This window comes from Copidosoma floridanum, unplaced genomic scaffold (assembly GCF_036245765.1).
Source record: "Copidosoma floridanum isolate Cflo_tuat_1 unplaced genomic scaffold, Cflo_Japanese_pri ptg000026l, whole genome shotgun sequence".
Taxonomy (NCBI): domain Eukaryota; kingdom Metazoa; phylum Arthropoda; class Insecta; order Hymenoptera; family Encyrtidae; genus Copidosoma; species Copidosoma floridanum.
This window is the reverse complement of record NW_028321903.1, coordinates 11,711,003-11,725,346: the sequence shown is the minus strand read 5'-3', so window position 1 is coordinate 11,725,346 and position 14,344 is coordinate 11,711,003. Positions and strand designations below refer to the sequence as shown.

Genomic DNA, 14,344 nt, shown 5'->3' with positions numbered 1-14,344 from the left:
TCACATGAGTTCGAAGATGTTGGTACTTGATCACAGCTGAGAGCTCAGTTTTAAGATGAGTTAAGGCCTTAAAAGCTCTCTAAAAGCTTTCCCACTCCTAAAATTTGCCCAAAAACATTAGAATATTAACGGACATTAAAAAAAAACAGATTATGTAGAGCAATGGCTGAAGCAGAGTTAGTGATCGCGGTTAGTGGAGTCGTGAGGTTAAAACGGGACGCAAAGTTTTCAAATTCACCAGCCACTAAGCAATAGGCCTCTTAGAATATTTCAATCATTTACTTTTTAAAATAGTCATGCTCGCAAAGGTCCTCATCAAGATTTAGAATTTGATTATGAACCGCTAAGATTTGATCGTACGAATCATTAACTACTTTAATCCGAGACTTGTATTGACCTGCAGTCATTCAAGCTGTGCCAAACTTTTTAAAACTCTCGAATGCAATATTTATCTTCTTGTACAACGCTAGCTGCTGAGCGTAGAGACTGTCCATGTTAGCCGTTTAGGGAATTGTTAATGTGTAGACTCAAGATCGAATCGGGTGGCATGTACAATGCAAAGTGATAAATACTGTCATTATTACAATAGGTGAACTCAGTTAAAATATCTCACGAATAATAATCATCTCACCACTTACTAAAGAGACGCGTTTAAAAGTCAGTATAATATTAAATAAAAAACATTCACACACACGCATATGGAAACGCAGTCAAAGGCAAATCTGGTTGAAGGAGACCCGTGGCAGCAGCTACCAGCAGGCACACGGTCCTTCTTAGCAGTGAGCGTTGGCGTGCAGCATCGAGACGCGCAGCTGTTAAATGGCCAGCGAAAAATTGGGATGAGCAGCAGCAGCTCTTTATAGGTGACGTGCGCGCGCTGCGGTGCCGCAGCAAGGATGGTGATGTGCTCAGGCAGGCCGTTCACCTATGGAAACAAGATGGTGATCCTCGAACGGAAGTCCCCTGAGTCACGGCGTGCGTAAGCGATGATGATGAGGCCAAGAGCAAGCTGTGAGCTTGGCAATCTCAGCATATGAAGGGCCATGAGCAAACTAGGAGTTCGGCAACCTGAGTAAAGATGGAATGGCCAAGGGCGAGTGGGGTTCGGCAACGTCAGTAACGATGGGGGCTCGCGCGGCTTTGGTAAGCGGCAACAGCAGCGTGTGTGATTACGACGATCTGCAGCACCGTATGAAGGGCGGGCGCCGCGACGACATCCACGGCACCGCAGAAAAAGGCCCGCAGGAAGGGTGCAGCAACAACGGCGAACGTGGCGGCGTGCACTGGGAGTACACAACGATGGCTGGCACGCGTGCATACGATGTGTGTTAGATCTGGCTCGAAGGAATAAATGTGCCGGATGGGTGCCGAATAGGTCCTGGTTGGCGCGGTCCTGCACTGGATAGAGGCTAGAACTTGCAAGGTGAAGGCGTAGGAAATAAAAAATAAACGCAAATGCACAAAATAGAACTTGACTCACTATTTTGGATCAGCTTTATTTTCTTGGCGTTCAGAGTTACAAGAGAGATACTGAAAAGCTCAGTGTAGGACGACTGGCTCTCGTACTTGTCGTAGACGGACTGCTCACGGCTGCGCGAGCGGCGAGACACAAAGTTCAGACCCACAGTCTCTGAGTCCCTCTAGCTCGGTGCCTGCGCTTTTCACATACGGTACACGCGTGGAGCACTCGGCTCTAATACTCAAACTGTTTATGACACACATATGTACACGCACACATGACACAGAGTGTCTGATGTCATACAATACCTAAAGACTTTGAGATGGATCAAAGTTAAGGTCATAAATATTTCAATGTATCAGAAGTAAATTAAAAAATCGTTAAATGAAACTTAAAGTTATTTTTATACCATATATTAGTCTTTATAGGTATTAAACTCAAATAAACTGTATTAATTTAAATTAAAGTTTTCTACATAAATAATTAGACGAATAATTCTAATTGTCGAACTAGTTTACTAAATTTATAAAATAACCTGCTCTTTTATTAGAAAAGGAAGTTATACTTTATTTTGATTTTTCAAATAATCAATTAAGTCTACATTTGATGACATTATTTAGAGTTCAAGGAGAAAAATAAACGATATGATGACAGACGATTAAATTATAATAACCTTATTTTTAATTTTTTTGACTATGTGTTATGAGTAAAAGAGACAGTCGTGAAATTTAGTGATTTATGTATTGATAAATAAAACAGCTACTCAAGTCTTTAATCACATAACACAGCTAGTGTGTCAACATAATTTAATTGATGAAATAGGAAGCACACAGCGAATAGTCTGTTAATATTGGAATTGGAACTGTGTGAATTCGCACCCTCAAGGATAACGCATAAAACTACGACAAAAGGCTTTTATCAAGTGCGCTATTAAGTGGGATGATTATTGTATGAAAATATTTGGTTTTGACGAAATAAATATGAAATGTTATTGTACAACAAAATGAATAAAGAATATGCTAAAAAATTACGTACTAGAACAAAACGTCGTACTAGAGGTTTTGTTATAACTGTCAACATAAGCAGTGTATGGTATAATTAAAATAGTATATTGTCTTTTATAGCTAATATAATTGAAAACATTTATTTATAACTAGAGGAAGTCGGTATGCTTATTAGAAAGGTTAAGCAGTCTTTATAAGGAGAGTAAGTAACAATTTCATAGAAATACATTTTTCAGTCTCAGTCTGGCTACTTCGATGCCGACAATCAACGGCCGAACGTTATTAAAGTTTTTAAAACATGATGGCATGTTCTTTAACGAGAGATGAGGTAATACTGAACAAAAATTATGTTTTTTTTTTTAAACATCACATGTGTGTATAAATTTCTCAATAGATTTACCAGAAGTATTTTCAAAAAAATCATTTCATTCTAAAATTTAACTTAGCTTCTCGTGTAAATCATTTATTTAATATTATTAAATGTGACGTTTTTGAAGTTTCTTCTTAGGTTTTTTTTTTATCCGTTTATTTACTTATTTATTTATTTAGTTATTTTTTCATAAGAGCTTACGTTAAATTATAAAATAAACGTAATTTATACTTCAACAGTACGTTTGGGAAAAAGTATTGAAAAAATGTATACGCTCATAATTCTAAAATGAACGTTGTTTCTGCATTATTCAACATTTTTTTATTTTTTCCATAACCTCCTTAATACGTCCTCCTCATTGGGTAAATAGACAACACATTCTAAACACGTAAATATATTTCTTATCTCCTGAAAAATCATAGAATTGTAAATTTTTATGATGTAAACATGGGCCTAAGAGTACAACTCTTCACACAGCAAAAAATCCGAGCTTTTCTGAGTGCCAAGATAAAATTTTTTTTAGTTTATCACTTAATTTTAAAGTTGTGTTCATTCAACCTTCTTCAATAATTGCTTGTTTACCTGAATTTAATCGTAAGACAACAATGTTATTCATACCGTTTACTACGCGCTGATAGCTGAGTTGGAATCCCAATAGCCGCGGATAGAAATGAATTATAAATACTACAAATAAGTATTTGGCATGGAATAGTACCGCAATCAACTTTTTTTATTTATTCACTTAGCTCCTTTTGTGAATATAATTTCTACACCCTTCAAGTATTTTTTTACATCTGTATTAAGTATTCATACTTCAGGTAATGTAAAGTGCATATATTTTTGAAGTCAAACTTCTTCATGCACGTAATGCGTGACTGTAAATCAACGATTTCAGATTGGTCACCTTGAAAAAAAGTGTGACGGAAGTAGATTTTTCGTGTTACGCCCCCTTCACCCCACCCTTTTTACCGTAAGATCCTGCGCCAGTCCCTTCTGCACCACATCACACGACATCATCACAACATCACGACAGCCGAAGCCCTTACCCACTCTGCTTTGTGCAGTTAGTACATAAAAAATTTGATTACTGCATGTTAGCTTGTAGTTCTTAATTTATTTTTAATATAAATTTTTATTTACTGTGTATTAATTCATTTGGTTTAATTATACATAACACTAATGAATAATTAATTTAATGTACAAATTTTTTTTCTTAAATGTTTTTCCGAAAAATTAAAAGATAGTATATCTTAGCAGAGCAATTTTCCTATGTATTAATACATATTTATTTACTTATCATTGGTTTTTTAGTTTTTGAATAAACATCTGTTTACAATTACAATTTACAACTAATACAAAGTAACTGTTTGTACAATTTTTCATATTTTTTCAAAATTTTTAAGAACTCAAAAAAATCTTTTTGTCCTGTATTAATACAATAATTAATTTTTATTGAGTTTTATTCTTTCCCAGTTTTTTTCATTCGTAAGTAACGTGATTTTTTGGCTTAAGGACGTGGTAGATTTCCACAGGTCACATAAATGCAACTGTGATTTTTTCATAAGGTTACATGTTAAATTGCAATTTTTTTATATTCAAACGCTTAAAGAAAATACAGTTAAACAAACTGAAATTTTTTGGTATTTTTCATGCTTTTTTCAATAAATGTTTGATATAAATAATCCCTATCCAATAAACGTATGTGTAATTGACTTCTTGAAAGGACATTCACTAGCATGTAACACTACCCTATTAAAGAAAGCGGTACTTAAGGATAGTTTTTCATAATCTTTTAGATACAATTATATTTTAGGAATTAAATGTGGACTAGAAATAAGTGTGTGAGCGTATGTGACAAATGTAAGCGTGGCTATGAAGATGTAGTCAGCGTAGGGGGTAGGAAATCATTTTGAAATTATCGGGACATTCGATAAAAGTGCACAGTCTTGTACTCTCCAGCCTACATATTATTTAAATTGTATTATGCCGTAATAAATTGGTTATAATCGCTCATTTCTTAAATACTAAAATATTTATTAAAACCACATTCAATTAACGTAGGTATACTCAGTTTCACAATAATTGATTTTTCTTTGTACACAGTATTGTTTTAAAGAAGGTACTTTAATGCTCGTAATTATATTGTTTGACACATTGTTTCATAGAAGTATAACTTCATACTTTGGTACCCAAGCACCCACTGTCTACTAGTTTATTCTAACAAAACATGGTCATTAATGCATATATCATTATAGATCAAAAAAAGGTTATTATAAACTTTAACGCTTATAATTGACCTACAATTTTCAAATCGTGACACAGTTAAAGCTGATGTAACTATTTTTTTTTTACGAAACAAACAATTTTATCATTTCATCTTGTTCATGTAAACAATTTACAAACTTTACTGGAAAGTAAGCATGACTTTTTACATTTTGTATTATTCGTGAAATACAGTGTAAGGTCGGCCTGGTAATCTATTCAGGTTAAATAATTTTGAAAAATATTCACATATTTTTTATGTAATAAAACATTTATCTTATTTAAGAATTGTAACAATTATAATATAGATTTAGGATAGTAAAAAACTTGCCTATTTTCCGTTAATCTCGTTCCGTTGTAAATGTTTAATTTTGTTTTGTAAAATTTTTTATGTACTCAGATATTTTGATCAAGATATTTTTTTTAATTCTGAATCATTTTTGATGAATACAAACTCTTTTATGAAGCAACAAACTTGACTATTTTTGTTGCTCTTAGGACTTTTGATGCCATTCAAAACTTTTTAATAAGTACCATTAAAAAAAGTATATATTTTAAAAGGGGTACTCGATATTGTCATGGTTTTTGCTATTAATATGACTACTGTAACATATACCACTGTAATAGATTATTATTTTTATAGTTTTTTTTTATTAGATACCAAACACATCAAACTTGTTCAACCTTTTACTTAAAAATTAAGTTTGTCCTTTTATGGAGATCGTATATTACTATAAAAACAGTAGTTGTTAAATAAAAATTGAAAAAAAAATTCAAACCATCTATCACCATCCGTTAGTATTTCGTTTGTATTTATTATATCCTTAAACCGTTTTTTACATGGACTGTCATCTTTTAATATATCATAATTTTTTATTGTTTTGCATGTAAGATTTTTTTAAAATATCATTTTTTTCAATCTTGATTTTGGTATTCCAATGCATTATAATAACCTGAACAAATTTTTTCCGTAAAAAACACTGCCAAACTTAGATTACTTTTTTGATTTCTATAGATATGAAAAATGTTATGAGTATTCAAAAAAATTAAATGTACAGATCACATAATTTTGTGAATCTTTTTATCTCAATAACAGTTGCGCACACGTCATTTTTGGATTTTAAACTTGAATAATTACAACGAATTCTTTAGTTGTTTATTTTAAAATTTTACAAATAATTATTTCCTGCAGTAAAAACTTGATAGTCTTGCCATTTACTAACGAAATTTTCTACTATGAAAGAACTTATTGTCAAGTAAAAATCGGCATCAGTGTATAAAAAAAAGTTCTAAAGAAATAATTAGCATCTTCTTTTACTTGAGATTTAGAGCTAATTTTCAAAAATTTTAAATCGCTTACTTACCTTGAATACAAAATGGATTATGTAGATTCTGAATATGCAGATGAATAAAATAAAATTATTGGAAAAAATGCTGTTTGTTTGTATCCAAGCCTCGTCTATTATTTTTCTTATGCAAAGTGCAATCTTGTTACCGTGAGTACACTTCTCATTTAGGAAATTACTTTGGTCCCAGAGGTCGTTCGATTTTCGCCGAGCTCGCGTGGCTGTTCGATCCATGCGGTTGGCTTGCTCCCACTGTCTTGGTCGTAAGGTTATTAATCCAAGACCTTTGGCAAGCTTGCCTCAACTGGGACGAGCCAGTACCAGCTTCTATGGCTCGCAGGTGGTCCGTATTCTCATCTCAACTCCAAGACGTTGGAGGCATAGTGATTCTACGTTAGATTGACAATCAGCCATCAGCCTAATTACAGTTGCATGCATTCGCTGACACCAGTTTCCGCGCCATGGCCACAGTCATTTACTCGTGGGTTCAGACTCTTTCTGGGGATGTTCGCGTCTGCTTGGTTGTTACGAGAACTAAATTGTAATTCATAAGTAGCCTCCAGCTAGCTTTGACACCTGCATCTCGTATGTTGATTCCCCGTCTGGAACTCAGAGCGCACTCGATTCTGCACTCGGTTACTCAGGAACTTTCAGTATTGGTTAACCACTGCTATGCAAAGCGTGACTCCCATATTGAGCTAAATTGGATTTGAACAGCTGAGCCCGTCAACAATGCACTTGTTGGTAACTACATTGCTCACATTCAGGAGCTTATTTTGCCGCACATCTGATGATACGTCGCAACCGAATCCAACCCAGCAGATGTAGCTTCTTGAGACGTCGACCTCCCAACGCTTAACCTTCAGAGTACGTGGTGGGAAGGTCTAACGTAGCTTAGCAATTTGCCGAACGAGGGGCTCGAGGAAGTTGTTACTCATTAACCCAACAAGCCACTTGCCCAGAGCCGCACTCAAGCATGTTATGTTACGCTGCAGAAAGTCCATTCTATACAAGAAAAATTTTCTGAATTGACTCGACTTCTTCGCTTTCTAGTTTGCATCCGACGATGGGTCAAATTACGCCTTGGGCGAGGCTCAGACATGACCGTCCTTGCCTCTGTAAAAGCGACTGAGTACAATGAATCATATCTCGCATGCGTCCGCCTTAGACAATGCCAGACTTTTCAAACTGAGATCGAATACCTACAAGCGGGCTCTTCACTCCCCCTTCAATCACTCACTGACTCTGTTAGTTTTGTTCCTCTCAGCTGATGGAGTTCTACGTGTAAAAAGTCGTCTGCAGAAATCATGTTTAAGTTATGACGAGCAACACCCACCGATTCTAAACCATATGTGCACTTTTGCCCACCTTGTAGTTTCATGGGCATACCAGTGCTCACTCCATAGAGGAGTACGGGTGACAAGCGCGTACGTCGCCAAACGGGTCTGGATCATCGGTGGCTCTCATCTTGTCAAGGCTCATCAACGACAATGCCCTATCTATGGGAGATGTCGTGCTCGAGGGGCCATCTAACTCATAGCCCCATTACGAACTGCCCGAATCATCCCTAGTGCGAGCTTTCTCTCGCGGATGTTAACTACGCTGGACCCTCAAACGCGCTAGCAGTCAAAGGGCGTGGCATGAAAACGAGGAAAGGATATATCGCTGTCTTTGTATGCATAGGTAAAGAAGCGCTTGACCTAAAGCCTGTTGGCAATCTTACAATGAACTCATACCTGGGAATACTTACTCGATTCTGCAGCCACCGCCGTGGTGGACTGGTTGAGATATAAAGCAACTATGGTACTTGTTTTCGTGGTACAGACCGTGAACTGCGCGAAGCGCTCCAACAGGCAGTACGCTGGGACCTTGTGACCGGCCGTCTTACTGGAATAAGGAATTACATGGAACTTCATTACCCCCCTCCCCCCCATGCTCCACATTTTGGAGGACTCTAGGAGGCTAGAGTGAAATCGGTCAAAAGTCATCTCTGACGTACCATCGGCTCTAGGAACTTGATATTTAAAGAAATTTCCACTATCCTGGCCACCATCGAGATGGTAGTCAATAATCGGCCAATTACTTCTTTAACTGGCACCGCTGATGATCTTGAAGTCTTCACCCCTGATCACTTTCTCGTTAGAGGCCCTCTCCATTCTATCATCGGTCTTGAGACCTCGACTGACTGCATCGACTGACTGACGCATTGGTGGCTCATTCATGGCATACATGACCAGTTATGGTCTCTTAGGAGTCGGGAATATTGAATATTGAACCCTTCAACAGCGGCCAAAGTGGACCACTCAAAAGCGCAACTTTCAGGTCAATGATATTTTCATCGTTCTAGACCTGACCATCCTCGAGCCTAGCGGAAATTGGCTGCTCAGTCGTATCATCACTATCCACACTGATGACGATGGCTTGGTTTGAGCAGCTACCATCAAAACCAGCACCGGAGACTATACGCGACCTATCACGAAACTGACCCCCCTACTATTGATTTGAGATTCAACAATGGAGCCTACAGCCCAAGATGATGCCATCGATGTGACCGAGTCCTTCGGTCGGCGGTGACGAAAGTTTTGATTCGTTCCTGGTTGTTCCAGTGGCCTTGTTGGCCGGTGGATTGTTCAATTTCAATCTCGCGCCTCATGGACCGAGCATTGTCATTGCTCCGACAGCTGGTAGCGGCAGCAACATGCACACACTGTGAAGATAGTGTCTTGCCAGCAGTCAAGAAAAAAATGGTGCTCTCTTCTGGTGTCCAGAAAGAAAAAGCTCCCTATTCAGTGTTTTTAATATAATTCATTTTTTAGCTCTGTATAATTCAATAAAAGTTACACTTAATTTAACATGACTTCAACCCGCGTTTGCAATAACGTAAGGTAATAATCTACTATTGTGAGAATCTATATGTTTAATTTGAAGTGTCTCAGATGCTAGGCCGAGTTATAGTCGATTTTTTTTTACAGAAAATTGGTATTACACCTGTTTAATTTTGCTCGTGATATCTGCTACGTGACGTATGACACTTGATTGAATAGTGTTCAGCTATATATAATCTTTTGATAGACGAATCTTTTTTTGAAACAGTCTTAAATATATATATATACATGTATATATATATATATATATATATATTTGTGGGCAAGATAGTTTAACGTCACACAGTGCTAAAAAAGACCGATAAAACTAATGGTGATTAAGTAAACGTAAAGACTTATAATGATCCTGAAAAGGGTCAGTGGTAACACTTCCAGTCATTCCTCACTATTGTTCTTAGTGATGGAGAGCCGGTTACCAGTAACTTGACTCTTATTCTTAGATCGTGCTGAAGGAAGATACTACGCTGGCCAAAAAATCTCTCGTCTTTGGATAATTTCTCGGGTATCCAACCGTTCACCGTTGGTAAAGGAAGTGGGCCTGGAGAATACTTCCTCTATTTCTATGTCGTTAGAACGAACCACTCAGGAAAAAACTGATGAAATTTCCAGCTGATGTGGCTGCCTGAACTCCTCAGGGTTCTTCTTCTTGGCTTGTTGATGTAGCAAAAGATACTCTGGTATCACCAGATTAGCTGGAAGAACGGCCACAAAACTCTAAAGTGATAGAGCAGATTGTGTTCTGGCTGGTTGACGTCTTTTGATATTATACCGAAGACGTTGGCATTCAAAACGCCCATTTTTTCGTGGCACTTGGTAGTTTTGGTGGTTTAGAAAGGAATTCAACATAAGTCACTTGTCCATTAGAAAATTGTCGTTGGTACGGATACCTAGCTGCACGACTAACAAATCTTTTTTTTATGTACTGCCAGTGAACGACTTTGACAATCGACATTTTTATGGGGGATGTTACAACCATACCCTCTTACTTCGATTGCAAGTGCTTTCGATTTTACTTCGACGCCACCAATCGTATTCTGCTGAACTAAAGTGAAAAGCTAGCGTATTTTTGCAAAATTTTAAACTTATTTAGTGCCATTTTTTATAAATTTTTTAAAGATGAAAATCATACGAAAATCATTTAGGAAGTGCCAAAAATTAGTATGCAAAATTTTAGCAAGATCAAGTGAGAAGTTCTTGTGGTTAGTGATTACAACATTTTTTGCGACTTTCATTTATATATTAGTGAGACTATTATTTATCCAATAAATTTTGTATTTTAAAAACATTCAGAACTACTTGTTTTTAATTCTTTTCAATCATTTTTACAACAGTTCGGGAAAATTTTTAATATTAGCTAATCGATAAAACTCACAAAATGAATAAAAACAAAAAAACAAATAAGCATGAAATATATGTAGAACTAGCTTTGGTTTGTTATTTTTTTTTTCAACGTACGAGTACATGACATTTTTTTTCGAAGTCTTGTTGAAAAGCATGTAATTAAAATCAAGACATCTATGACATTCCGTGACTAAAAAGTATCCACGATCACCTTACTCTTGGTCCCGCTATCCTATGAAATGAAAGTATACCCACGTATATATATAAGTTAAACGTTAAAATTTTTCAAAATCACATGGCCACCAAGGTCCTGGTCGTTCTGTGTTCGGGATACTTTCTTGGATAGGGTGTCGTTACGGTATAAATTGTGTGGTAATCGTTCTGAATTTAATATTGAAAAGTCGGACATCCAACCTTTTAAGTACTACAAAAATTATAAAAACTTATAATTCTAGGCACTTTTTTTTCAGAATGAAACAATTATCTTTTATATTCTCTTTGATTAAAAGATGGGGATTGTTGTGAAAAGTTTATTCCCGTTGGCCAATTTTTGAACATTCTTGCCTTGGAACGAAGTTTTTCTGAAATTTCCGTAGATTTCCGATTTTTCTTTAGTTTAATATTTTTTCATGACAATTAATTCTTTTACAGTAATGTAGAGCTGAGAATCGCTTCCAATCGCAAAGAACGGCAAAAATTGAAGCTTGAAGGCTTTCTTGCTTAGAATCTGACGAAACTTACCTGTATTCACAGTAAGAATAGATTCCTCATATTTCAGAAAAATCCATTTTTAGGTGGATTCGGCAGATAATAACCTACATATATAAACATGTATGTATTATTGTAATCGTTGCAAGGCCATACTCAGTCACAAAATCCGTCTGCCCCAAGGCTATTCTCAAAATTTCGAATTATTACCTTAGCCACCCTTAAAATAAGAGAAAAACCTTCATATATCATCGTTACAGTAACCGAATAAAAAATACCTTACGAAAAACTGGCCCCCTGTGCCACTCACAGCCTTCCCCCACACTTGAAATGGCTCCCCTCTACTTGTTTTCTTGATAAGATGAGATATTTGTATTTTTGAAATAGGATTATGTAAGGTAATTAAAATTATCGGAATGGAAATTGATTTTATAGTATTTGGCTAAACTCACTAATATATATATATATATATATATATATATATATATATACATATAAATTTATATATCAATTAATAAGAAGCCTATAAAAAAAATGAGACCAAAGCAGTGTTTGTAATTTAAATATTATGCTTTTATCTTTTTTATTTTAGAATTAAATAATAAATAATTTACAACACAACATGGAACAATGAAATACAAACAGTACGTTTAAATTTATGATAATTAGGTTACTTTTTATTCAGTCTACAAAAAGTTATTGTTCATCGAGTGAAAATATGTAAAATAAGAAGTGATCTCCTTCTCCATGAACTTTATTTAAAAGATGTAGCAACAGAACGTCAATTCAACGCCAGATGAGGTACAGCAAGTGTACCTGACGGTTTGTGCAACGATTAACGACTGCAAATAACAAAATTATACTGAGTAGTCAAAATGCATTCTTACTAAGCAAAAATGGGGGAAAGAAATTAAAAAAAAAAATTAAGCGGATTCATTTTAGCAGCCCAAATAGAAGAATTATTTTACTTTACATTCATAACGATTAGTACGAGAGACGCATTGGATTTAAAAAAAAATTGAATTAAGATCGTAGATCCATAGATGATTGTAAGATCTTTGTAAAAGTGTTTTTAAAGTGAAAGGGTGTTTTTAAATAAGTTGGTGAGAGAATTTTGTTTCTTTCAACATTTTGTATAAATTACGTTTTATTCAGCAGTTTAGCCTGTTCTTAAAATGTGTTAAAAAACTCGATGATTCCCTGTCCATTTATTCTTGTGAGAATAAATTACGTGTTGTTTGAAAACTTTTAAGCATAACTTAGACATCAATAAAATCAGCGTAAATAATGGCTACCTATAAAAACACAACTAAAATAGCATTGTATAGCTATACATCATCAACCATATTCAAATCACTATTAAAACACATTCATGAAAATGTTTATTAGAACTCATTAACGGTGTATAGTTTCAGGATTTATTTATATTCATATTTATTAAAAAAACTTAAAAACATCATATTCAGTAACAAGCAAATTTAAAAAAATTTGGTTGATGATGTACTGGAAAATAAGTAGGCGTTAAATTGAAATCTTAAAATATTCACTATTAGAGTCCATGCACACTTTATAGAAATATTTAACATACATACAAGTATGGAGGAGAACAACGAATAATGTTGCTGATTCTTTTGTGTCCATAGGAAGGGATGATTTATCACCGCAGAGCTCGCTGAACGGCTACAATGCCGAAAGCTGTGATGCGAAGAAGAAAAAAGGTCCAACGCCACGCCAGCAGGAGGAACTATGCCTGGTGTGTGGTGACCGGGCATCTGGATACCACTACAATGCATTGACGTGTGAGGGCTGTAAAGGCTTTTTCAGGCGAAGTATCACCAAAAATGCTGTCTACCAATGCAAGTATGGAAATAACTGCGAAATAGATATGTATATGAGACGTAAATGTCAGGAGTGCAGGCTGAAGAAGTGCCTGCACGTTGGTATGAGGCCAGAGTGTGTTGTACCCGAATTTCAGTGTGCTGTCAAGCGCAAAGAGAAGAAGGCTCAGAAGGTAAAAGTACGTTAAAACCACGTAAAAAAATCACCTAGCGCTGACAATATCAATAACTCTAAAATGGGATCCAACAAAAACTCTGTTACACTGTAAGGGGTGTAAAATTCTTAGGCTTTTTAAAAGTAGCTCAATTTTTTTTTTTTTTTTTTTTTTTTTTTTTTTTTTTTTTTTCTTGCAATGTTTTAGGGAATTTTAGTCTGAGAAAAAATCTAGCTTATCTAGGTTAAGTCTTGTTTAACTGCTTTTACAATAGATTATTTGACCACAGACTATAGGCTAGCTTTGAGTTAAGAGCTATTTGTAGCACCCCCAAAGACTTGATATTTTACTCTAGAATACGCGTCTTTCACTTCACTGTTGAAAGCTACTTTAAACTTATCAAAAACCGATACATTTTTTGGTACTGATGTACGTAAAGTTGAATAGATATGGGAGTTAAGATCAAGTATTTACAACTAATCAAAGTTGTTTATCAATTAAGCAATCTGTTTGAGTGTAAGTTTTACTTCACACAGATTTATACTAATGAATTTATGTATTGTTTTACTTGACAGGTAACTTGATTTACGTTTCTGACCTCTTTTTAAATACGTTCAAGCACAAGTTTAATTAGAAGTCTAACTAGCTGAAGTTCTTTTGATTGACTTAGAGTACGTGGATTCAGGATTCATAGCATTAAAAACATGGCACACACAAATGATTAAATGCCTTTTAGCTGTATAAGATGTGTTATTTGGTAAAGTGCTTTAAAATAAAATAAGGTGTGCTCACCGTAGCGATTCCACAGAAAAACGCAAAGATAAATCAATAGCCAAATACGTACAAAGCATATTGTAGCTCTAAGTTGTACTATCTACGTCAGATCAAGTTGAGGTAATTCACAGGTAATGTTGAAAAAAAAGCTCTAAACTCACTTAGTTTTTGGCGTATACGCACGAGGTATAAAAAAATTCCA

At 35.3% G+C, this 14,344-nt stretch overlaps 1 protein-coding gene across 5 annotated transcripts in view; it reads left to right on the top strand.

Moving 5' to 3' along the window:
• Positions 1–14,344, top strand: part of Ecr (ecdysone receptor) — a 389,856-nt gene that overhangs the window by 209,435 nt on the left and 166,077 nt on the right. For 3 of the 5 annotated variants that reach the window (XM_089595622.1, XM_089595623.1, XM_089595620.1), the window contains one exon: positions 13,019–13,392. In XM_089595622.1, the coding sequence (XP_089451748.1) occupies positions 13,019–13,392 (374 nt within the window). The remainder of the gene's footprint in view (positions 1–13,018; positions 13,393–14,344) is intronic. The other 2 variants (XM_089595624.1, XM_089595621.1) reach the window with 1 other exon arrangement.